This window comes from Bufo gargarizans, chromosome 5, assembly GCF_014858855.1.
Source record: "Bufo gargarizans isolate SCDJY-AF-19 chromosome 5, ASM1485885v1, whole genome shotgun sequence".
Lineage (NCBI taxonomy): Eukaryota > Metazoa > Chordata > Amphibia > Anura > Bufonidae > Bufo > Bufo gargarizans.
In genome coordinates this window covers 2164953-2192513 of record NC_058084.1, presented here as the reverse complement: position 1 = coordinate 2192513, position 27561 = coordinate 2164953, and the positions used below count along the sequence as shown (strand labels likewise).

General features: G+C 46.9%; 1 protein-coding gene across 1 annotated transcript in view; it reads left to right on the top strand.

Annotated features, from left to right (window-relative positions):
* Nucleotides 1-25640, top strand: part of LOC122938884 (zinc finger protein 260-like) — a 69282-nt gene extending 43642 nt beyond the window's left edge. The window contains exon 7 of the mRNA XM_044294740.1: nt 23498-25640. Within this exon, the coding sequence (XP_044150675.1) occupies nt 23498-25266 (1769 nt within the window). The 3' untranslated portion in view covers nt 25267-25640. The remainder of the gene's footprint in view (nt 1-23497) is intronic.
* The last annotated feature ends 1921 nt before the right edge of the window (nt 25641-27561 follow it).

The following is a 27561-nucleotide window of genomic DNA, read 5'->3' as shown; positions in this document are numbered from 1 at the left end:
CAGTGATAAGCAGGGTGTTCTAGTGATGATAGATAATCAGTCCTCACCTCTCCTGTGTTCTATCCTTTCCTTATACTATACACAGTGATAAGCAGAGTGTTCCACTGATAATAGATAATCAGTTCTCACCTCTCCTGTGTTCTCTCCTGTCCTTATACTATATACAGTGATAAGCAGGATGTTCTAGTGATGATAGATAATCAATTCTCAGCTCTCCTGTGTTCTCTCCCGTCCTTATACTATATACAGTGATAAGCAAGATGTTCTAGTGATGATAGATAATCTGTTCTCACCTCTCCTGTGTTCTCTCCTATCATACTATATACAGTGATAAGCAGAGTGTTCCACTGATAATAGATAATCAGTTCTCACCTCTCCTGTGTTCTCTCCTGTCCTTATACTGTACACAGTGATAAGCAAAGTGTTCTAGTGATGATAGATAATCAGTCCTCACCTCTCCTGTGTTCTCTCCTGTCCTTATACTATACACAGACTATACACAGTGATAAGCAGGATGTTCTAGTGATGATAGATGATCAGTTCTCACCTCTCCTGTGTTCTTCCCTGTCCTTATACTATACACAGTGATAAGCAGGGTGTTCTAGTGATGATAGATAATCAGTCCTCACCTCTCCTGTGTTCTCCCCTGTCCTTATACTATACACAGTGATAAGCAGGGTGTTCTAGTGATGATAGATAATCAGTTCTTACCTCTCCTATCCTTATACTATACACAGTGATAAGCAGGATGTTCTAGTGATGATAGATGATCAGTTCTCACCTCTCCTGTGGGCGGGGCGGGTGGGGGGGGGGCGGTGTTCAGAGGATGCCCAGTCCGCCTCAAATGGCAATAATATGTCCTCAGATTAGGAGCAGCCAGACCATGTGCTGCAGCTATCCCCCAGACAGCATAGTTACCAACGTCATAAGAAAAAAGGGTCAGGAGGACACTACTGCAGAGCCTACTCTAAAAGATGTAATGACAGCAATAGCAAGCTGTAACTCCACACTCAAGAGTCTGAGTATTCAAATTGGGAGCCTTATAGAGGACCTTTCTATAATACACATCATGATCTGCATAAATGCTCTGCAGAGGTGGAATGCCAGGTGTCAGAGTTGGAAGGTAGGGCTAAGACTCTTGAGATGGCAGCTAAAGTTACCGCAAGAAATATTGCTGCATTGTGTGCTAAAACGGACAACTTATTTCAACAAGTGCGATCAGGCTTGTCGGTGTTCCAGAAAAAGCGGACTGAATGATCGCCACTGAATTCATTGAAAAGTGGCTCGCTGTAAAGTTTCAAGATAAAGGGCTCTCCTCCCTGTATGCAGTTGAATGGGCTCACCAAGTCCTCACCAGACTGTCGCACCCCCTGGCCCATATCTTACCAAAATTCTACACTACAAGGATAGAGACATTATACAGTCCTGATCAAAAGTTTAGGACCACTTGAAAAATGGCACAAAAACATATGTAGCATGGCTGGATCTTAACAAGGTTCCAAGTGGAGCTTCAACATGCAACAAGAAGAAATGGGAGGGAGACATTTTTTGAGGATTCAATTTAATGAAAACAACGAATAAACTGAAACAGGCTGTTTTTCAGCTGATCAAAAGTTTAGGACCACACCTCCAGAAAAAAATTTACCCGCCCCCCCCAAAACAGAAATCCAACTTCCAAGCATGAACTCAGTAATGAGTAGCTCCGCCGTTATTGTTTCGGCATGCTTGATGCAAGCGTTTCCATGAGGTGAGTGGGAACATGAAGACGGCCGCACAAAGGCCATCTACTGTCTGGAACTGTTGTCCATTGTTGTAAACTTCCCTTGCCATCCATCCCCAAAGGTTCTCAACTGGATTTAGATCAGGGGAACATGCAGGATGGGCCAAAAGAGTGATGTTATTCTCCTGGAAGAAGCCCCTTGTCCTGCGGGCATTGTGTACTGTAGCGTTGTCCTGTTGAAAAACCCAGTCGTTACCACACAGACGAGGGCCCTCAGTCATGAGGAATGCTCTCTGTAACATCTGGACATAGCCAGCGGCCGTTTGACGCCCCTGCACTTCCTGAAGCTCCATTGTTCCACTGAAGGAAAAAGCACCCCAGACCATTATGGCGCCCCCTCCACTGTGGTGCATAGAAAACATCTCCGGTGGGATCTGCTGGTCATGCCAGTAACGTTGGAAACCATCAGGACCATCAAGGTAAAAAATTTCTCATCTGAGAATATAACTTTCTTCCACCTTTGAATGTCCCATGTTTGGTGCTCTCTTTTAAAGTCCAAACGAGCAGTTCTGTGGCGTTCAAGGAGACGAGGTCTTTTGAAGACGTTTTTTGTTTTTGAAGCCCTTCAGTCTCAGATGCCGTCTGATGGTTATGGGTCTGCAGTCAACACCAGTAAGGGCCTTAATTTGGGTCGAGGATCGTTCAGTGTCTTGACGGACAGCCAATTTGATCCTCCGGCTGATGAAATTTTTGGGGGTCTTCCACTTTAATTTTTTGTTCCATAACCCTCAGGATCATTTAAGAAATTCCAAATGTCTTACTCATCCCACCTCAGCAGCGATGGCGCGCTGTGAGAGACCCTGCTTATGCAGTTCAACAACCCGACCACGTTCAAAAAGGGAGAGTTTTTTTGCCTTTGCCATCACAACAATGAAAATGACAATGAATCCACATCTTTGCACAGATTTGGCCTTTTAAAGGCATGTGGATCAGCTGAAAAACAGCCTGTTTCAATTTATTCGTTGTTTTTATTAAATTGAATGCTCAAAAAATGTTTTGTCTCACTCCCATTCCTTCTTGTTGCATGGTGAAGCTCCACTTGGAACCTTGTTAAGATCCAGCCATGCTGCATATATTTTTTTTCCATTTTTCAAGTGGTCCTAAACTTTTGATCAGGACTGTACTAAAGAAATCTTGGGATCAACCAGCGCTTACGATCAAAGGAGTCAAGATCTCTATTGTCCCAGATTACTCGACCAAAGTGCAAATAAAAAGAGCCCGCTTTTTGGACATTAAAAGGCGACTCCGTGGATTACAGGTGCAGAACCCTATGATGTTTCTGGCCAAGCTGAGGGTGGTGACCCTAGGATCATGTTGTGCTGCAGTGGCTGGATAAGAATTAGGAACCCAGATCTGGACAACTGAAAACGTTTCCCGTCTCTTGGATGTTTACGGTGGTCAACTCCCCTGGCTGTTTTTGTAGATTAAGGATAGACACCTTGGGCATGTTGCCTGGGGACGTCACACTACAGGAGCGCGAGTAATGGACAGTATCTATACTCTGGCGCTGGTCTTTTGCATGCCACTGAAGTAGACTGGAGTATGTTGCAGGATATGTTGGGCTTGGCCATTTTTGTTAGCCCTGTTACTGCAGTAATGTTGCTGATTATGATTATGCTTTAGTTCCTTTTTGTGGGGTTGAGGGGGGGGGGCTCATTCCTATATTAGTCTGCCAATAAAGGAGAGGCACTCTGGGAGTGGGTTAACATGTTCGCCCCACAGATACTTATGTAAGCTGTGGGGGTATGATGATGTCTTTGGTTGGGGTACTTTGCTGAAATGTGCGTGGATTGGCGGAGACCACTAAACGCATAGTATTTTCAGTATTTGCAGCGTTATCGACCTGCTATCTATCGCACATTTGACTACGTCTAGGGTGCAGACGCTTCAGAAGCCTTGGGTTGGCGATTCTGCCCATTTGGCCTTCTCTACACATTCCAGAGGAGTCGGTATACGAGTACATAAAAATGTCCGCTTTGTGGATTCAGAGGGAAGTTTCGTCTGTGTTTACTGTGCGATTAATGGAGTGCAAATGGTGTTGGTGGTGATCTATAGCCCTCCGCCATATACCTCAGTACCTCTGCGGATGATGTTAGAGTTCATGGCGGAATATCCCAGAGTCCCTGATTGTTGGGGACTTTAACAATATAGGGAATTAAGAATTGGATGTAGGGTGACGGTAGGGTCTGGGAATGGGATTGAAAAAGGGAGGTGAGACTGATGGATATATGGAGAGAAGGGCATCCAGGGGAGCGGCGTTATTCTTCCTCTACATACACATGCCTTGCTTGGATAGAATTGGGGTTGGCAAATTGACTTCTGTGCCCCTTAGTGCGATTATCCGATCATTCGTCCCTGATTATTGAGTTGGACCTGTCAGGAGACACCAGGCCTGGGCCTAGAGTTTGGCGCCTTAATGCCTTTTGGTTAACTCTCTTAGGGGATATGGAAGAGGTCAAAGGTGCAATACAGGAATACTTTGCTATTAATATAGGTACAGCTTCAGTGCATGCGGAATGGGAGGCCATGAAGGCTTATTGGAGAGGGGTTTTAATTAAATCTCGGTCTAGAGACATGGATGTCCAAATGCATGAAGGACTGAGAATAGCAGGGGAGGCGTTTACTCAAGCTCCATCCCCAGAATACAGTGTTAGACTGCGTACTGCGCAGGAGGTGTTACAATGTCATCTTCAGGCGGTGGAGAGAAAACGCCTTTCTTTTTACAAGCAGAGGTTTTTTGAGGAAGGTGAACCAGTCAGTCATATGGTTTCCATGATATCTAAGGCTCAGCAGGGAACCACTTATATTACAGGGTCGTTAGATTCCAGGGAGCAGCTCAGACAGGACACGATAGTCTGGAGCTTTCGGGAGGTTTCTATTCGCTTGGAATCGGATATCACGGCTATCAGCTGGAGCCTGAATACTTTTAGACGCCCCCTTACGATTGAAGGAATTAGAGGAGACTCAGATCCATGACAAATGATAAGGCTCCAGGGATGGATGGTCTTCCTGATGAAATATACAATACATTTTCTGATAAGTTACTCCCGGAATTGTTAAAGGTTTTTAATTATTCTTTGGAGGAAGGCTGTCTGCCCGCTTCCATGCAAGAAACACTCATAGGGGTCTTGCCCAAACCTGGGAAGGACCCGAAATTACCGGACTCCTATAGACCTATCTACGTTCTCTATGGACATCAAAATTCGAGCTATGGGTTTATCTAAAGTGATAATCAGTTGTCACCTCTCCTGTGTTCTCTCCTGTCCTTATACTACATACAGTGATAAGCAGGGTGTTCTAGAAACGATAGATAATCCGTTCTCACCTCTCCTGTGTTCTCTCCTGTCCTTATACTACATACAGTGATAAGCAGGGTGTTCTAGTGATGATGGATAATCAGTTCTCACCTCTCCCGTGTTCTCTCCTGTCCTTATACTATATACAGTGATAAGCAGGATGTTCTAGTGATGATAATCAGTTCTCACCTCACCTGTGTTCTCTCTCCTGTCCTTATACTACATACAGTGATAAGCAGAGTGTTCTAGTAACGATAGATGATCAGTTCTCACCTCTCCTGTGTTCTCTCCTGTCCTTATACTATATACAGTGATAAGCAGGATGTTCTAGTGATAATAATCAGTTCTCACCTCTCCTGTCTTCTCTCCTGTCCTTATACTATATACAGTGATAAGCAGGATGTTCTAGTGATAGATAATCAGTTCTCACCTCTCCTGTGTTCTCTCCTGTCCTTATACTATATACAGTGATAAGCAGGATGTTCTAGTGATGATAATCAGTTCTCACCTCACCTGTGTTCTCTCCTATCCTTATACTATACACAGTGATAAGCAGGATGTTCTAGTGATGATAATCAGTTCTCACCTCTCCTGTCCTTATACTATACACAGTGATAAATGGGATGTTCTAGTGATGATAGATAATCAGTTCTCACCTCTCCTGTCCTTATACTATACACAGTGATAAGCAGGGTGTTCTAGTGGTAATAATCAGTTCTCACCTCTCCTGTGTTCTCTCCTGTCCTTATACTATACACAGTGATAAGCAGGGTGTTCTAGTGATAGATAATCAGTTCTCACCTCTCCTGTGTTCTCTCCTGTCCTTATACTATATACAGTGATAAGCAGGATGTTCTAGTGATGATAATCAGTTCTCACCTCTCCTGTGTTCTCTCCTGTCCTTATACTATATACAGTGATAAGCTGGGTGTTCTAGTAACGATAGATGATCAGTTCTCACCTCACCTGTGTTCTCTCTTGTCCTTATACTATACAGTGATAAGCAGTGTGTTCTAGTAACGATAGATGATCAGTTCTCACCTCACCTGTGTTCTCTCTCCTGTCCTTATACTATATACAGTGATAAGCAGGATGTTCTAGTGATGATAATCAGTTCTCGCCTCTCCTGTGTTCTCTCTTGTCCTTATACTATACAGTGATAAGCAGTGTGTTCTAGTAACGATAGATGATCAGTTCTCACCTCACCTGTGTTCTCTCTCCTGTCCTTATACTATATACAGTGATAAGCAGGATGTTCTAGTGATGATAATCAGTTCTCACCTCTCCTGTGTTCTCTCTTGTCCTTATACTACATACAGTGATAAGCAGAGTGTTCTAGTAACGATAGATGATCAGTTCTCACCTCACCTGTGTTCTCTCTCCTGTCCTTATACTATATACAGTGATAAGCAGTGTGTTCTAGTGATGATAGATAATCAGTTCTCACCTCTCCTGTGTTCTCTCCCCTACCCTTATACTATATACAGTGATAAGCAAGCTTTTCTAGTGATGATAATCAGTGCTTGCCTCTCCTGTATTCTACCTGTCCTTGTACTATAGAGTGATAATCAGGGTTTTCTAGTAACGAAAGATAATCAATTCTCAGCTCTCCTGTATTTTCCCTGTCCTTATACTATATACAGTGTGAAGCAGGATGTTCTAGTGATAGATAATCAGTCCTCACCTCTCCCGTGTTCTCTCCTGTCCTTATACTATATACAGTGATAAGCAGGGTGTTCTAGTGATAGATAATCAGTTCTCACCTCTCCTGTATTCTCCTTGTCCTTATACTATACAGTGATAAGCAGGGTTTTCTAGTGATGATAGATAATCAGTTCTCACCTCTCCTGTGTGTTCTCTGTCCCTTATACTCTGTATCTTCATGCTGCTCCATGGTCCTTAGTTATAGTGCCTGAATTTGTGCTGCACAAACTCAGTAATACGTTCACTCATCTAAAGACCAGAGGGATAGGTTCATTACTGGGCCTGCCTGCAGTTAGGCTCTAAGCAGACTGATTACTTACATTATGGTGAGAAAAAGCCTAATGTCTCCACCTCACTGCAGGAAATCTGAGAATTTTAGTGGAAAAAAGTTGCACATTTTTGGGCCATCATTACACGTTTGTGCCTTCTTGTTATTTAACCTTACTCTCAGCACTTTTGATAAGTTGGGAACGTTTGTGTGTGTGTGTGTGTGTTTGGTAAGTTATGTTACTTGCATGTTGACTCCCAAATCCCCACTCTGTGACTGGGCCACTATGACGACTCTGCATGCTGTTGCCACCCTCACCACTCTGTGACTGGGCCACTATGATGACTCCTCATGCTGTTGCCACCTCACCACTCTGTGACTGAGCCACTATGATGACTCCTCATGCTGTTGCCACCTCACCACTCTGTGACTGAGCCACTATGTCGACTCTGCATGCTGTTGCCACCTCACCACTCTGTGACTGGGCCACTATGATGACTCTGCATGCTGTTGCCACCTCACCACTCTGTGACTGGGCCACTATGATGACTCCTCATGCTGTTGCCACCTCACCACTCTGTGACTGGGCCACTATGATGACTCCTCATGCTGTTGCCACCTCACCACTCTGTGACTGAGCCACTATGATGACTCTTCATGCTGTTGCCACCTCCCCACTCTGTGACTGGGCCACTATGATGACTCTTCATGCTGTTGTGCTCATAAAACAATCGTAGCAAAAAACACTGGTGAGCGCCAATCCTAGACACAGATCCGGGGGTACTGGGGAATTTGAACAATTGAACCATAGTTGTTACGACACTCACCGCCAGGTAGATGACGCCGCTGGTAAGTGAATAAGCCCCTTTCTCCAGGAATGCAGTTTTTAATCCAGCCGATCATCAAACCCCCGAATGGAGCATATGAACGTGGCAACTCCCGATCAGCAATTCAGTCGAAGTCCTTCCACAGCTAGCAATATACGAAAGCACTGTCCCCATAATAAATCCCTCCATAAACGAGACCAAGCTCCGTCTTGAAAGTCAAACAGGGAATGTTTTATTGAGGGCTACCCGCCCATTTTTATGCAGGTCCCCATCTGGTGGACACGCCCCCAGGGGCCCAGAATGGAGACTGTGACACAGGACAGACATGCAGCACTACAGAGACAATACATCCCCACAATGCATCATGGTTTCCTCCTCTCTGCCCTGGCGACACCCGAGGAATAATCCAATTATCTCCCAAGACAGAGGGAAATCACCAATACACATGTGGGGACAACAGAACAGACATCACCATTTAAACACACAATGACACAACCCTTTTCAATACACAGACATTTAGCGTCCCACAATGGCACGAATTAGACCAGGAGTTCAAGTTGGTTCAAGTCCTTTGTGAACAATGAGGCCATTTAGGTTACCTAGCAGCACACGCCTCTCCTGGGTGGCCGTCCGTTCAGTAGTTCCAATGGGTATGTGGGGAAACACACGAACAGGGGCATACGGACAGGAAATCCAGCGCAATGAGGGCAAACAGACGAACCAGCAATATAGGTCTATACAGATGGATCTGTCACACGGCTCCCCCCTTGTGGGACACTCCGGCAGACCCGGCTTGACCCTTTGGCGGGTCAACTTGGGGATGACCGGACTAGGAGGTAGCAAGAACGTCGGTTTGCCGGGACAATCCATCTGCATTCCCATTCTGCTTACCGGGTCGGTAGCTGATGGTGAAGTTATACGGTTGTAAAGCTAAACTCCACCGCAGCAGTCTCCCATTGTCTCCTGAGACCCGGTTAAGCCAGACAAGGGGATTGTGGTCCGTCACAAGGGAAAATTCCTGTCCATACAAATAAGGGCTTAACTTTTTCAATGCCCAGACCAGGGCCAAGCATTCCTTCTCCACTGCCGCATAACTCACTTCTCGGGGTAACAGCTTTCTACTGAGATATGCGACAGGGTGCTCTCCTCCATCTTCCCCGACCTGGCTCAGCACAGCCCCCAGTCCATACATGGAAGCATCTGTATGGACGAGAAAACGTTTGTTAGGGACTGGGGCAGCCAGGACAGGGGCATTTACAAGAGCTTGTTTGAGTGCTTGAAACGCAGCTTCACAAGCCGGAGACCACAGGACCTGCTTAGGGAGATTTTTCTTGGTCAGGTCAGTCAGGGGCTTAGCAATAGTGCTGTAGTCTGGGACAAAGCGTCTGTAATACCCTGCTGTCCCTAGGAAGGCTAACACCTGGGTCTTAGTGATAGGTGTGGGCCAGTTAGCTACTGCCTCTATCTTAGCCGGCTCCGGTCTCTGGCTCCCACACCCCACTCTGTGACCCAGGTATTGCACTTCAGCCATGCCTAGATGGCACTTCTCTGGCTTCAATGTCAGGCCAGCAGCCCGAATTTTGTCCAAAACTACCCCTACATGTACTAGGTGTTCCTCCCAGGACCCACTGTAGATCGCAATGTCATCCAGGTATGCACAAGAAAATTCCTGGAATCCATCGAGAAGTCTATCCACCATACGCTGAAAGGTAGCCGGGGCATTCTTCATCCCAAATGGCATGACCTTAAATTGGTACAAGCCAAATGGGGTGACGAAGGCCGACTTGGGGATAGCATCCTCGGCCAGGGGGATCTGCCAATAACCTTTACACAGGTCTATGGTGGTCAGATAGCGTCCCCTGGCAATACGATCTAATAATTTGTCTACCCGGGGCATCGGGTAGGCGTCAGTGGTGGTCCGCTCGTTGAGCCGCCTGTAGTCTACACAGAACCGGGTGGTCCCATCCTTCTTAGGCACCAGGACTACAGGCGAAGCCCAAGGGCTATCGGAGTGTTCGATGACCCCAAGCTGGGTCATCTCCTGTATCTCCTTCCGCATTCCTTCTCGGACTGCTTCAGGGATACGGTACGGGGGCTGTCGTAGAGGGTTCTGTCCAGGGGTCTCTACCTTATGTACAGCTAGGGTAGTGTAGCCAGGCTCTTGGGAGAACGTCGCCTGCTTCTCCCACAGAAGCTGTCTTGCCTGTCCCTTCTCTGTGGGGCTTAATCTATCCCCTAGCTGTACAAGACTAGTAAGGTCAGTCTGGGAGTCCCTCTCTAACAAATCCGGTAAGGGTAAACTCTCTGTATCGTCTGCAGCAGGGGCACATACTGCAGCGACATCCTCCGGTCTCTCCTGATACTCCTTTAGCATGTTCACATGAAAGGATCGCTGGATCCTTTCATCTGAACAGCTGGCTATAAGGTAGGTAGTATCACACACCTGAGCTACCACCTTTTACGGGCCCTGCCAAGATGCTTGCATCTTGTTCGCCTTCACAGGTTTGAGCACTAGCACTTTCTGCCCAACCTGGAAGACTCGCTGCCGGGCACCCCGATCGTACCATCTCTTCTGTCTCCCCTGGGCCACCTGGAGATTCTCTCTTACCATCAGGGACAGTTTCTCCATGCGGTCCCGGAGTTCCAGGACATACGGCACTATGGGGGTCCCTTCCTGCTCTGTCTCCCCCTCCCAGTGGCCTCTAATGAGATCTAGGGGTCCGCGGACCCTCCTCCCATAGAGCAACTCAAAGGGGGAGAACCCAGTAGATTCCTGGGGCACCTCTCTGTAAGAAAACAACAGATGAGGCAGGAATCGCTCCCAGTCTCTGCAAGTGTCAGAAAAGGTCCTCAACATCTGTTTGAGGGTGCCATTAAATCGCTCGCAGAGGCCGTTAGTCTGTGGATGGTACGGGGAACTAAGTATCGGTTTAATGCCGCACACCCTCCACAGTTGCTGGGTGAGCACAGCAGTAAATTGGGTTCCCTGGTCAGAGAGAATCTCCTTAGGGAACCCGACCCTAGTAAAAATCCTAACCAGGGCATCAGCAACTGTCTCTGCCTCTATATTAGACAGCGCTACTGCCTCTGGATAGCGAGTGGCATAGTCCACCACGGTGAGAATATACTTCTTACCGGATGGACTAGCCCTGGCCAGTGGACCCACAATGTCAACGGCTATGCGGGCAAAGGGCTCCCCAATGATAGGCATAGACATAAGCCTAGCTCTTGGGTGGTCCCCCCGCTTTCCTACCCGTTGACAAGTGTCACACGTACTACAATGTATCCGCACAGCCTGATTAAAATGTGGCCAAAAGAAGTTCTGCATGATCCTATAGGCTGTGCGGCGGGACCCTAGATGTCCGGCTAATGGAACGTCATGCCCTATCCGCAGAATCTCCTGCCGGTATTTTGCGGGCACCACCAGCTGTCGATTCGGCGGATGGGCAACACTTTTCTGGGACGGTTTAGGGATCCTATATAACCTGTCCCCCACCCATTCATACCGCTGCCCATCTACTCCTTCCTCTCCAGTATCTGCTCTGTCTCTATACTTCTGGAGAGTCGGATCTGCCTGAGTTTCCCTCCCAAACTCCTCTGGGGAATCCCAGCTAGCAAAGGTCTGTCCTAGGGTATCAGTCGGGGAATCGGGTCTTACCTGGGTCTCGGCGGCAGGTGGGCTGGTTCCAGCAACACGGGTCTGGGCCCCGGTAGTCACTGGGTGGACATCAGCAGGTCCCATTGGAGCATAAGCAGAAACCAAAGGGGCCAGGTCATTCCCGAGCAAGACATCAGCAGGCAAGTCTTTCATAACCCCCACATTCACATGTCCAGAGCCCACTCCCCAATCCAAATGAACCCGGGCAACAGGTAGACGGAACACGGCGCCTCCTGCTACCCTCACTGCCACAGTATTTCCAGTGTGTTGGTGTTCCGAAACAAGGTTCTTTTGGAGCAGGGTCATAGTGGCCCCGGTGTCTCTCAGACCAGTGACCACTTTGCCGTTTAGTCTAACGGTCTGCCTGTGCTGCTGCCGGTTATCCTGCTGGGCTGCTTGTGCTGGATCCGCCTCATGTAGTATACCCCAAAATTCCTCCTGCCCAAGACAGTGAGCGGAAGGCTGGGGTGGCTGCTGATTTCCGCCGGCTGGTTTTCTCCACGACTGCGCTGGGTTGGTATTGTTCAATGGGCACTCCGGTCTCTTGTGCCCCAACTGTTTGCACCCATTCCTCTGCGGGTACCTGGTGTAAGGCACACTGCCTTTCAAAATCGGCCAGGAACCCGTCAATCTCTCCCTCCGCTTCCACAAAATGTCTAAATGCAGCGAAAGGTACCTTTCTCCTTCCATTGTTATTATGGGGTACCTCTGCTGCTGCAGCTCCTCTTCCCTGTTGTGCTGCTACTGCTGCTTGCACCTGGACCACAATATCTGCTGCAGGGTTGGGGCCAAGGTGTGCCAGCCTTATCTGGACTGCCCGGTTAAATTGCACCTCCTCGGGTGTTAAATCCAGTATGCCAGGCACATTAGCGCTCTCCGTTCCCTGTGCTGCATCCATCTCCAATAATATAGAAATAATCTCTCTCTTCTTGAGATTACTCGCTGATCGTCCTCTGCGTTCCAATATATCTTTAAGGGTAGCACGCCTTAATTCCTCATACTGCATCTCCACCCTGGGATTTGTAGCTGGCCTTCTGGGCGGTGGGATTCATCCCACTGCTGCCACCAATTGTTACGACACTCACCGCCAGGTAGATGACGCCGCTGGTTAGTGAATAAGCCCCTTTCTCCAGGAATGCAGTGTTTAATCCAGCCGATCATCAAACCCCCGAATGGAGCATATGAACGTGGCAACTCCCGATCAGCAATTCAGTCGAACTCCTTCCACAGCTAGCAATATACGAAAGCGCTGTCCCAATAATAAATCCCTCCATAAACGAGACCAAGCTCCGTCTTGAAAGTCAAACAGGGAATGTTTTATTGAGGGCTACCCGCCCATTTTTATGCAGGTCCCCATCTGGTGGACACGCCCCTAGGGGCCCAGAATGGAGACTGGGACACAGGACAGACATGCAGCACTACAGAGACAATACATCCCCACAATGCATTATGGTTTCCTCCTCTCTGCCCTGGAGACACCCGAGGAATAATCCAATTATCTCCCAAGACAGAGGGAAATCACCAATACACATGTGGGGACAACAGAACAGACATCACCATTTACACACACAATGGCACAACCCTTTTCAATACACAGACATTTAGCGTCCCACAATGGCACGAATTAGACCAGGAGGTCAAGTTGGTTCAAGTCCTTTGTGAACCATGAGGCCATTTGGGTTACCTAGCAGCACACTCTTCTCCTGGGTGGCCGTCCGTCCAGTAGTTCCAATGGGTATGTGGGGAAACACACGAACAGGGGCATATGGACAGGAAATCCAGCGAAATGAGGGCAAACAGACGAACCAGCAATATAGGTCTATACAGATGGATCTGTCACAATAGTCTAAGTGGACAGATGGCAGTGTAACAAAATGTGATATACCAAATTATTATAGTCTATATTTTAATTCGCATTACAATATCTTTGATTTATAATAATTTGGTATATCACATTTTGTTACACTGCCATCTGTCCACTTAGACTATGGTTCAATTGTTCAAATTCCCCAGGACCCCCGGATCTGTGTCTAGGACTGGCGCTCACCAGTGTTTTTTGCTACGATTGTTTTATGACTGTTCAAAACGTGTTCCTTACACACGTAACCACTGAGCAGCCTACCTGGATACGTCCCATTTTATTCCCATCCCCCCCTCCCCTTAGAGGGGCAAAATAATCAGTGACCCCAACACACACTTACTGCTGACCCCCTCTCCACTCTGTCGGGGGCTCTACTTGTATAAGGGGTTAATAGAACAGGTTCTGTAGACTTCTATGTGGAATCAGCTGACGGCGGTGTAACAGGAGTGCGCTTCTTCTTGGCGCTAACATCGACCTGTAAGGCTGAGGTCACACTGGAGTTATTAGGTCAGTTTTGGCCCCGTGACTGCCCCAATAAGTGCAGTGCGCAGTGATTGTAAGAGCGTCGCCTGTCATCTGCATGTCATACGGACTCAGAGTATTATCACTACCACAGCAGACTCCCTATGTGTGTTACTGCAAGGCACAGTGTTCTACACCGCTATACAGGCACAGTGTTCTACACCGCTATACAGGCACAGTGTTCTACACCGCTATACAGGCACAGTGTTCTACACCGCTATACAGGCACAGTGCTCTACACCGCTATACAGGCACAGTGTTCTACACCGCTATACAGGCACAGTGCTCTACACCGCTATACAGGCACAGTGTTCTACACCGCTATACAGGCACAGTGTTCTACACCGCTATACAGGCACAGTGCTCTACACCGCTATACAGGCACAGTGTTCTACACCGCTATACAGGCACAGTGCTCTACACCGCTATACAGGCACAGTGTTCTACACCGCTATACAGGCACAGTGTTCTACACCGCTATACAGGCACAGTGCTCTACACCGCTATACAGGCGCAGCGCTCTACACCGCTATACAGGCACAGTGTTCTACACCGCTATACAGGCACAGTGCTCTACACCTCTATACAGGCACAGTGTTCTACACCGCTATACAGGCACAGTGTTCTACACCGCTATACAGGCACAGTGTTCTACACCGCTATACAGGCACAGTGTTCTACACCGCTATACAGGCCAGTGCTCTACACCACTATACAGGCACAGTGTCTACACCGCTATACAGGCACAGTGTTCTACACCACTATACAGGCACAGTGTTCTACACCTATACAGGCACAGTGCTACACCGCTATACAGGCACAGTGTTCTACACCGCTATACAGGCACAGTGTTCTACACCGCTATACAGGCACAGTGTCTACACCGCTATACAGGCACAGTGTCTACACCGCTATACAGGCACAGTGTCTACACCGCTATACAGGCACAGTGCTACACCGCTATACAGGCACAGTGTTCTACACCGCTATACAGGCACAGTGTTCTACACCGCTATACAGGCACAGTGTTCTACACCCTATACAGGCACAGTGTTCTACACCGCTATAAGGCACAGTGTTATACAGGCACAGTGTTCTACACCGCTATACAGGCACAGTGTTCTACACCGCTATACAGGCACAGTGTTCTACACCGCTATACAGGCACAGTGTTCTACACCGCTATACAGGCACAGTGTTCTACACCGCTATACAGGCAGACAGTGTCTACACCGCTATACAGGCACAGTGTTCTACACCCGCTATACAGGCACAGTGTTCTACACCGCTATACAGGCACAGGTTCTACAACCGCTATACAGGCCACAGTGTTCTACACCGCTATACAGGCACAGTGTTCTACACCGCTATACAGGCAACAGTGTTCTCACCGCTATACAGGCCAGTGTTCTACACCGCTATACAGGCACAGTGTTCTACACCGCTATACAGGCAACAGTGTCTACACCGCTAATACAGGCACAGTGTTCTACACCGTATACGGCACAGTGTTCTACACAGCTATACAGGCACAGTGTTCTACACCGCTATACAGGCACAGTGTTCTACACCCTTATACAGGCACAGTGTTCTACACCGCTATACAGGCACAGTGTTCTACACCGCTATACAGGCACAGTGCTCTACACCGCTATACAGGCACGTGTTCTACACTCGCTATACAGGCACAGTGTTCTACACCGCTATACAGGCACAGTGTTCTACACCGCTATACAGGCACAGTGTTCTACACCGCTATACAGGCACAGTGCTCTACACCGCTATACAGGCACAGTGTTCTACACCGCTATACAGGCACAGTGTTCTACACCGCTATACAGGCACAGTGCTCTACACCGCTATACAGGCCACAGTGTCTACACCGCCTATACAGGCACAGTGTTCTACACCGCTATACGGCAAGTGTTCTACACCGCTATACAGGCACAGTGTTCTACACCGCTATAACAGGCACAGTGTTCTACACCGCTATACAGGCACAGTGCTCTACACCGCTATACAGGCACAGTGTTCTACACCGCTATACAGGCACAGTGTTCTACACGCTATACAGGCACAGTGCTCTACACCGCTATACAGGCCAGTGTTCTACACCGCTATACAGGCACAGTGTTCTACACCGCTATACAGGCACAGTGTTCTACACCCATATACGGCACAGCGTTCGTACACCGCTATACAGGCACAGTGCTCTACACCGCTATACAGGCACAGTGTTCTACACCGCTATACAGGCACAGTGCTCTACACCGCTATACAGGCACAGTGTTCTACACCGCTATACAGGCAACAGTGTCTACACCCTCTACACCGCTATACAGGCACAGTGTTCTACACCGCTATACAGGCACAGTGTTCTACACCGCTATACAGGCACAGTGTTCTACACCCTATACAGGCACAGTGTTCTACACGCTATACAGGCACAGTGTTCTACACCGCTATACAGGCACAGTGCTACACCGCTATACAGGCACAGTGTTCTACACCGCTATACAGGCACAGTGTCTACACCGCTATACAGGCACAGTGTTCTACACCGCTATACAGGCACAGTGTTCTACACCGCTATACAGGCACAGTGTTCTACACCGCTATACAGGCACAGTGTTCTACACCGCTATACAGGCACAGTGTTCTACACCGCTATACAGGCACAGTGTTCTACACCGCTATACAGGCACAGTGTTCTACACCGCTATACAGGCACAGTGTTCTACACCGCTATACAGGCACAGTGTCTACACCGCTATACAGGCACAGTGTTCTACACCGCTATACAGGCACAGTGTTCTACACCTATACAGGCACAGTGTTCTACACCGCTATACAGGCACAGTGTTCTACACCGCTATACAGGCACAGTGTTCTACACCGCTATACAGGCACAGTGTCTACACCGCTATACAGGCACAGTGTTCTACACCGCTATACAGGCACAGTGTTCTACACCGCTATACAGGCACAGTGTTCTACACCGCTATACAGGCACAGTGTTCTACACCGCTATACAGGCACAGTGTTCTACACCGCTATACAGGCACAGTGTTCTACACCGCTATACAGGCACAGTGTTCTACACCGCTATACAGGCACAGTGTTCTACACCGCTATACAGGCACAGTGCTACACCGCTATACAGGCACAGTGTTCTACACCGCTATACAGGCACAGTGTTCTACACCGCTATACACAGTGTTCTACACCGCTATACAGGCACAGTGTTCTACACCGCTATACAGGCACAGTGTTCTACACACCGCTATACAGGCACAGTGTTCTACACCGCTATACAGGCACAGTGTTCTACACCGCTATACAGGCACAGTGCTCTACACCGCTATACAGGCACAGTGCTCTACACCGCTATACAGGCACAGTGTTCTACACCGCTATACAGGCACATGTGTTCTACACCGCTATACAGGCACAGTGTTCTACACCGCTATTACAGGCACAGTGTTCTACACCGCTATACAGGCACAGTGTTCTACACCGCTATACAGGCACAGTGCTCTACACCGCTATACAGGCACAGTGTTCTACACCGCTATACAGGCACCAGTGCTTCTACACCGCCTACTAGGCACAGTGCTCTACACCCCTATCAGGAACAGTGCTCTACACCGCTATACAGGCAACAGTGTTCTACACAGCTATACAGGCACAGTGCTCTACACCGCTATACAGGCACAGTGCTCTACACCGCTATACAGGCACAGTGCTCTACACCGCTATACAGGCACAGTGTTCTACACCGCTATACAGGCACAGTGTTCTACACCGCTATACAGGCACAGCGTTCTACACCGCTATACAGGCACAGCGTTCTACACCGCTATACAGGCACAGCGCTCTACACCGCTATACAGGCACAGCGTTCTACACCGCTATAAAGGCACAGCGTTCTACACCGCTATAAAGGCACAGTGTTCTACACCGCTATACAGGCACAGCGTTCTACACCGCTATAAAGGCTCTCTGCAGACAGGAAATAGCAGATTTTTTTTTTACGTGCTTCGTTAAGAACCAATTTCGATCGAAAATTCGGCGAAGCATCCATATCTAATTTTTGAAACCATTGCTCATCTCTAGAGTGTTCATTTTCTACTGCAGAAGACATCGAGGATTTCACACTTTCCAATACAAAGATTGACATCTGGAATTGGATTAGGGCTTCTTGAGAAATCTTAGATCTGCTGCATTGAGGGGCCTGGAATTGGGTTAAGAGATGAGATGAAAGAAGGAGAGACCTGGATAAGAAGCCTGGACTGGAGGGAAGTCATTTAGAGCAACCAGGAGGGTAGCAATGCAGGCGGACTATCCTTAGTGGGGGCTGTCACAGTCCGGGAGCTGGCGGCCAATACAGGTATAAAGGCTAAATAATCCGCTAGGACAGTTTACCAGCAGAGAGATGAGGGCCGGAATGTAGAATTGGGAAGTATCTGCTGCGGGATTCCTAAGATCAGACTGGAACAGCGGGAATAGTTACAGCTGGAACATGTGCTGCAGGGTAAAGCAGCTGACCCCAACGGCCTTCCTGTGAAACTCTATAGGCACTACAGAGTCCTTCATGGGTCACTGGTGGAATAGGCCTGTAGAAAATAATAAGCTTCCAGGATCCATGTTTGAGGTGAACATTGTATTAATACCAAAGCAGGGTAAGGACTAAACAAAGCTGGGCTCATACGGACCGATACCGCCGAGGAAAGCCGACTGTACAGTGTCGGAGAGGGGGATGAATGGGACAGTCTACGACCAGGATCAATGCGCTTTCACAATATATGACGAGGGCATGGACACCAGTGAGGCTTCTGTCTGTTGGAGGAGATGGGAGCGGGGCCCAGATTCAGTAGATGGCCTTCGCCAGGACTCTCCCTCACACTAGAGCCCCTCACAGTTATGGTAGGATTCGGTGTAGGTGGCCAGGACACACGAGCCGTGTATGCAGAGGACCTGCTCTACTTGCTTTATAATAAAAAGCAGGGGACATAATGGAACAAATGAAGGCGTTTGGTAGGAAATCGGGAATAGACCAGGATTGGGATCTGTAGATCTATCGTCCCAGATCACTTGGTGTGGAAAGATCTGCAGAAGTATTCGGAGCTGCCACTGGGAAAGAGAGGCTGTGCCACTCCGGGAGGATGCTGGACATCAGGGAAAGAAAGCCCAGCATGAGAGAGAACCTTCTGAGAGGAACTCCGACGGAAAGAATCGTCTGGAACACTTGGATAACAGTCAAGCAGTTTGGTGAGGGAATCAATGGACTTTACAACCTTGGGAAGAGTTTAAGGAGGTCTTCTGACTTCAGCCAATGGTATGCAGAAAAAGTGAATAGCGGGCACTTCTTAATCATTTGTGGTTCTCCATTTTCTATCACTTTTTATACATGATGAATACCCCTTTAAACCCTGTTCACGGCGGTCCAGTCTAAGTCCAGCACAGATCTCCCATGACAGCCTTGCTGTTGCTCGAATGGCCTGGACCAGGAGGAGCACTGATCCGGAACGTTCCACCCCTTATATGTCCCTAGCGATAGCACCCATGCCATCTAAGTGGTTACAAAAGGATCGGACTCCCTCTGTCTCCCATCGGCACCCCGCAAGTGAGATCACGGGGTGCCAATGTCAGTGCAGGCTGGCCAGGGCCAAGTGTAGGCCTCAGGTCTGTCTCCAGCGTTTCCCCACTGGCTGCGCCTCCCTATAGCACTGACATAGAGTGTAATATATATAATTATCCCATATGTGATTATATATAAAGAGAACGCGTCACCGTGTAATCTGCAGGCAGCGTGTTATAGAGCAGGAGGAGCTGAGCAGATTATATATACAGAGAACCTGTCACCGTGTAATCTGCAGACAGCGTGTTATAGAGCAGGAGGAGCTGAGCAGATTATATATACAGAGAACCTGTCACCATGTAATCTGTAGGCAGTGTGTTATAGATCAGGAGGAGCTGAGCAGATTATATATACAGAGAACCTGTCACCGTGTAATCTGCAGGCAGCGTGTTATAGAGCAGGAGGAGCTGAGCAGATTATATATACAGAGAACCTGTCACCGTGTAATCTGCAGGCAGTGTGTTATAGAGCAGGAGGAGCTGAGCAGATTATATATACAGAGAACCTGTCACTGTGTAATCTGCAGGCAGCGTGTTATAGAGCAGGAGGAGCTGAGCAGATTATATATACAGAGAACCTGTCACCGTGTAATCTGCAGGCAGTGTGTTATAGAGCAGGAGGAGCTGAGCAGATTATATATAAAGAGTACCTGTCACCATGTAATCTGCAGGCAGTGTGTTATAGAGCAGGAGGAGATGAGCAGGTTATATATACAGAGAACCTGTCACCGTGTAATCTGCAGGCAGCGTGTTATAGAGCAGGAGGAGCTGAGCAGATTATATATACAGAGAACCTGTCACCATGTAATCTGCAGGCAGCGTGTTATAGAGCAGGAGGAGCTGAGCAGATTATATATACAGAGAACCTGTCACCATGTAATCTGCAGGCAGCGTGTTATAGAGCAGGAGGAGCTGAGCAGGTTATATATACAGAGAACCTGTCACCATGTAATCTGCAGGCAGCGTGTTATAGAGCAGGAGGAGCTGAGCAGATTATATATACAGAGAACCTGTCACCATGTAATCTGCAGGCAGTGTGTTATAGAGCAGGAGGAGCTGAGCAGATTATATATACAGAGAACCTGTCACCGTGTAATCTGCGGGCAGCGTGTTATAGAGCAGGAGGAGCTGAGCAGATTATATATACAGAGAACCTGTCACCATGTAATCTGCAGGCAGAGTGTTATAGAGCAGGAGGAGCTGAGCAGATTATATATACAGAGAACCTGTCACCGTGTAATCTGCAGGCAGCGTGTTATAGAGCAGGAGGAGCTGAGCAGATTATATATACAGAGAACCTGTCACCATGTAATCTGCAGGCAGCGTGTTATAGAGCAGGAGGAGCTGAGCAGATTATATATACAGAGAACCTGTCACAGTGTAATCTGCAGGCAGTGTGTTATAGAGCAGGAGGAGCTGAGCAGATTATATATACAGAGAACCTGTCACCATGTAATCTGCAGGCAGTGTGTTATAGAGCAGGAGGAGCTGAGCAGATTATATATACAGAGAACCTGTCACCATGTAATCTGCAGGCAGCGTGTTATAGAGCAGGAGGAGCTGAGCAGATTATATATACAGAGAACCTGTCACCATGTAATCTGCAGGCAGTGTGTTATAGAGCAGGAGGAGCTGAGCAGATTATATATAAAGAGAACCTGTCACCGTGTAATCTGCAGGCAGTGTGTTATAGAGCAGGAGGAGCTGAGCAGATTATATATACAGAGAACCTGTCACCGTGTAATCTGCAGGCAGCGTGTTATAGAGCAGGAGGAGCTGAGCAGATTATATATACAGAGAACCTGTCACCGTGTAATCTGCAGGCAGCGTGTTATAGAGCAGGAGGAGCTGAGCAGATTATATATACAGAGAACCTGTCACCGTGTAATCTGCAGGCAGCGTGTTATAGAGCAGGAGGAGCTGAGCAGATTATATATACAGAGAACCTGTCACCATGTAATCTGCAGGCAGTGTGTTATAGAGCAGGAGGAGCTGAGCAGATTATATATACAGAGAACCTGTCACCATGTAATCTGCAGGCAGTGTGTTATAGAGCAGGAGGAGCTGAGCAGATTATATATACAGAGAACCTGTCACCATGTAATCTGCAGGCAGCGTGTTATAGAGCAGGAGGAGCTGAGCAGATTATATATACAGAGAACCTGTCACCGTGTAATCTGCAGGCAGTGTGTTATAGAGCAGGAGGAGCTGAGCAGATTATATATACAGAGAACCTGTCACCGTGTAATCTGCAGGCAGCGTGTTATAGAGCAGGAGGAGCTGAGCAGATTATATATACAGAGAACGCGTCACCGTGTAATCTGCAGGCAGCGTGTTATAGAGCAGGAGGAGCTGAGCAGATTATATATACAGAGAACCTGTCACCGTGTAATCTGCAGGCAGTGTGTTATAGAGCAGGAGGAGCTGAGCAGATTATATATACAGAGAACCTGTCACCGTGTAATCTGCAGGCAGTGTGTTATAGAGCAGGAGGAGCTGAGCAGATTATATATACAGAGAACCTGTCACCGTGTAATCTGCAGGCAGCGTGTTATAGAGCAGGAGGAGCTGAGCAGATTATATATACAGAGAACCTGTCACCATGTAATCTGCAGGCAGCGTGTTATAGAGCAGGAGGAGCTGAGCAGATTATATATACAGAGAACCTGTCACCGTGTAATCTGCAGGCAGTGTGTTATAGAGCAGGAGGAGCTGAGAAGATTATATATACAGAGAACCTGTCACCGTGTAATCTGCAGGCAGCGTGTTATAGAGCAGGAGGAGCTGAGCAGATTATATATACAGAGAACCTGTCACCATGTAATCTGCAGGCAGTGTGTTATAGAGCAGGAGGAGCTGAGCAGATTATATATATAGAGAACCTGTGACCGTGTAATCTGCAGGCAGTGTGTTATAGAGCAGGAGGAGCTGAGCAGATTATATATACAGAGAACCTGTCACCGTGTAATCTGCAGGCAGCGTGTTATAGAGCAGGAGGAGCTGAGCAGATTATATATAAAGAGAACCTGTCACCATGTAATCTGCAGGCAGTGTGTTATAGAGCAGGAGGAGCTGAGCAGATTATATATACAGAGAACCTGTCACCATGTAATCTGCAGGCAGTGTGTTATAGAGCAGGAGGAGCTGAGCAGATTATATATACAGAGAACTTGTCACCGTGTAATCTGCAGGCAGTGTGTTATAGAGCAGGAGGAGCTGAGCAGATTATATATACAGAGAACCTGTCACCGTGTAATCTGCAGGCAGTGTGTTATAGAGCAGGAGGAGCTGAGCAGGTTATATATACAGAGAACCTGTCACCGTGTAATCTGCAGGCAGCGTGTTATAGAGCAGGAGGAGCTGAGCAGATTATATATACAGAGAACCTGTCACCATGTAATCTGCAGGCAGTGTGTTATAGAGCAGGAGGAGCTGAGCAGATTATATATACAGAGAACCTGTCACTATGTAATCTACAGGCAGTGTGTTATAGAGCAGGAGGAGCTGAGCAGATTATATATACAGAGAACCTGTCACCATGTAATCTACAGGCAGTGTGTTATAGAGCAGGAGGAGCTGAGCAGATTTCTGTATGTATTTATTTTTATATATTTTTTTTAAACTTAAAGGGGTTGTGCACTATTGATGACAACTCCTTAAGACAGGTCTTTCCAGCACCCCATAATCAGCTAAGTAGGATCTGCTTAATATTCCCTGCTCATGGTCTCGCTCGTATTCGCGGCACAGTGTAACTGCTCGTTCAATCCCTGATAACACCTCCTCGGTGTACAACTAGCAGTGACTGACGCCTGTCTCGGTATTCCACAGGGAAAGCTGCCTGATTTCCTGGTGACTGATTAATTCTTCAAGTTTAACCTTTGCATTTGTCCATTTTCCTCGTAGAAATGATAGACTATAATATTTTTTTTCTTTTTTTTTAGGTGAGGACTATTCACCTTGTTATGAAGTTGACGTTAATCATTCACAGATCGTGAAAAACAGAACTGCACATAAACGGGGTACACTTTTTACATGTTCCGAATATGGGAAAGATTTAAAAAATAAATTTAATCTTTCAATGCGCAGAAAAATTCACACAGCTAAAAGGCGATATTCATGTTCAGACTGTGGGAAATCCTTTACTAGGAAACTCACTCTTGTTGGACATCAAAGAATTCACACAGGAGAGAAGCCATTCTCCTGCCTGGAATGTGGGCAGGGTTTTAAGCTTAAAAGTTATCTTGAGAGACATCAGAGGATTCACACAGGAGTGAAGCAATATTCATGTTTAGTCTGTGGAAGTTGTTTTAGGCTTAAATCGAGTCTAACAAAGCATCAGAGGTGTCACACAGGAGAGAAGCCGTATTCATGTTCAGAATGTGGACAATGTTTCAGTCAGAGATCAATCCTTGTTAAACATCAGAAGATTCACACAGGGGAGAAGCCGTATTTGTGCTCAGAATGTGGAAAATGTTTTACACATAAGTCAAATCTTGTTGACCATCTGACAACTCACAGGGAGAAGTCCTTTTCATGTCCAACATGTGGGCAATGTTTTCAACAAAAATCAAGTCTTGTGGGACATCTAAATATTCATTCAGAGGAGAAGTCCTATTCATGCTCTCAATGTGGAAAGTGTTTTAAGGAGATATTAGCTCTTATCAAACATCGCAGCACTCACAAAGGGGAGAAGCCTTATTCGTGTACACATTGTGGGAAATGCTTTGGCCAGAAATCAAGTCTTGTTAGACATCAGAAAATTCACACTGGGGAGAGGCCTTATTCTTGTTCAGAATGTGGGAAGTGTTTTAACCAGAGATCTATCCTTGTTAAACATCAGAATATTCACACCGAGGAGAAGCCTTATTCATGTTCCGAATGTGGAAGGTGTTTTAAACAGAAATCCACTCTTCTTAATCATCAGAATGTTCACACAGGGGAGAAGTCATATTCATGCTCAGAATGTGGGAAATGTTTTAGAAGGAAAGCGAGTCTTGTTATACACGAGAGAATTCACACAGGGGAGAGGCCATTTTTGTGTATAGATTGTGGGAAATGTTTTAACCAGAGAACAAGCCTCGTTACTCATCAGAAAACTCATGCTACGGAGAAGCCATATTCATGTTCAAAATGTGGGAAATGTTATATGCATAAATCAAGTCTCGTTATACATGATAGGATTCACACAGGAGAGAAGCCGTATTCATGCTCCGAATGTGGAAAGTGTTTTAAACAGAAATCAACTCTTGTTAAACATCAGACTGTTCACATAGGGGAGATGTCCTATCCATGCTCAGAATGTGGGAAATGTTTTAGCAGAAAAGCGAATCTTGTTATACATCTAAGAATTCACACAGGGGAGAGGCCATTTTTGTGTAAAGAATGTGGGAAATGTTTTAACCAGAGATCAATCCTCGTTACTCATCAGAAAACTCATGCTACGGAGAAGCCGTTTTCATGCTCAAAATGTGGGACATTTTTTACCATTAAATCAGATCTTGTTGGCCATCTCAAAAGTCACTCTAAAGTGAAGCAGTTTTTGTGTCTTGAATGTGGGAAATGTTTTCATCAGAAGTCGAGTCTTGTGGAACATCTAAATGTTCACTTGGAGAAGCCATATTCATGTCTAGAATGTGGGAAATGTTTTATATATGAATCAAGTCTTGTTATACATCAGAGAATTCACACCAAAGGGGAGAAGACATTGTAACGCCGTAGGAAATATGGCTGATGTGAGCTCCCTGTTGGACCTGCTGCCTCCGGATAACCATTACTGCTTAACACGGCAAGATTTCTGGTGGGATCCTAGTGATCGATGTTGTATGTACATGCCCTGAACCAACATCCATAACTGTCCACAAAACTCTTGGATTGAGAATATCACAGTCTTATTAATGAGAATAATTTCCCCAGTAAACTGTTACGAGTAAAATATATTTATTGAAGGATCATACAGTAGATACCATTAACTACACTGAGCAAAAATATAAACACAACACTTTCGGTTTTGCTCCCATTCTGCATGAGCTGAACTCAAAGATCTGAAACATGTTCTACAGACACAGAAGACCCGTTACTCTCAGATATTGTCCACAGATCTGTCTAAATCTGTGTTAGTGAACACTTCTTTGCTGAGATAATCCATCCCACCTTACAGGTGTGGCATATCAAGGTGCTGATTAAACAGCATAAATATTGCACAGGTGTGCCTTAGACTGCCCACAATAAAAGGCCACTCTGAAATGTGCAGCTTGATCACACAGCACAATGCCACATAAGTCACAACGTTTGAGGGAGTGTGCAGTTGGCATGCTGACTGCGGGAATGTCTACCAGACCTGTTGCCCGTGCAATGAATGTTCATTTTTCTACTATAAGCCATCTCCAAAGGCGTTTCGGAGATTTTGGCAGTACATCTAACCGGCCTCACAACTGCAGACCATGTGTAACCACACCAGCCCAGGACCTCCACATCCAGCATGTTCACCTCCATGATCGTCTGAGACCTTCTACCTGGACAGCTGCAGCAACAATCGGTTTGCATAACCAAATAATTTCTGTGCAAACTGTCAGAAACCGTCTCAGGGAAGCTCCTCTGCTCGTCGTCCTCATCGGGGTCTGGACCTGACTGGAGTTTGTCATCGTAACCGACTTGAGTGGGCAAATGCTCACATTCGATGGCGTCTGGCACGTTGGAGAGGCGTTCTGGTCACGGATGAGTCCCGGTTTTCACTGTTCAGGGCAGATGGTAGACAGAGTGTGTGTGGCGTCGTGTGGGCGTGCGGATTGCTGACGTCAATGTTGTGGATGGAGTGGCCCATGGTGGCGGTGGGGTTATGGTATGGGCAGGCGTATGTTATGGACAATGGACACAGGTGCATTTTATTGATGGCATTTTGAATGCCCAGAGACACCGTGACGAGATCCTGGGGCCCATTGTTGTGCCGTTCATCCACGACCATCACCTCATGTTGCAGCATCATAATGCACGGCCCCATATTGCAAGGATCTGTACACAATTCCTGGAAGCTGAAAACATCCCAGTTCTTGCCTGGCAGCATACTCACCGGACATGTCACCCATTGAGCATGTTTGAGACGCTCTGGATCTGCGTATACGACAGCGTGTATCATATATATATTTTATATGTAGTAAATGTAATTGTTCGTATATGCTGCAGAAATATTGTTAATAAACTATGTAGTCTCGTATATAGTGAGAGTGCCCAGCATTGTGTTAACCAACCTCAGAGGAAGGGTGATTCCTCTTAACTGTGAGCACCTCCACCGTTGATTGTTTCATTCCTGTGCGCCACATACAGTACAGACCAAGAGTTTGGAGACACCTTCTCATTCAAAGAGTTTTCTTTATTTTCATGACTATGACAATTGTAGATTCACACTGAAGGCATCAAAACTATGAATTATCACATGTGGAATTATATACATAACAAAAAAGTGTGAAACAACTGAAAATATGTCATATTCTAGGTTCTTCAGTAGCCGCCTTTTGCTTTGATTACTGCTTTGCACACTCTTGGCATTCTCTTGATGAGCTACAAGAGGTAGTCATCTGAAATGGTCTTCACTTCACAGGTGTGCCCTGTCAGGTGTAATAAGTGGGATTTCTTGCCTTATAAATGGGGTTGGGACCATCAGTTGCGTTGTGGAGAAGTCAGGTGGATACACAGCTGATAGTCCTACTGAATAGACTGTTAGAATTTGTATTATGGCAAGAAAAAAGCAGCTCAGTAAAGAAAAACGAGCGGCCATCATTACTTTAGGAAATGAAGGTCAGTCCGTCCGAAAAATTGGGAAAACTTTGAAAGTGTCCCCAAGTGCAGTCACAAAAACCATCAAGCGCTACAAAGAAACTGGCTGACATGCGGACCGCCCCAGGAAAGGAAGACCAAGAGTCCCCTCTGCTGCGGAGGAGAAGTTCATCCGAGTCACCAGCCCCAGAAATCGCAGGGTAACAGCAGCTCAGATTAGAGACCAGGCCAATGC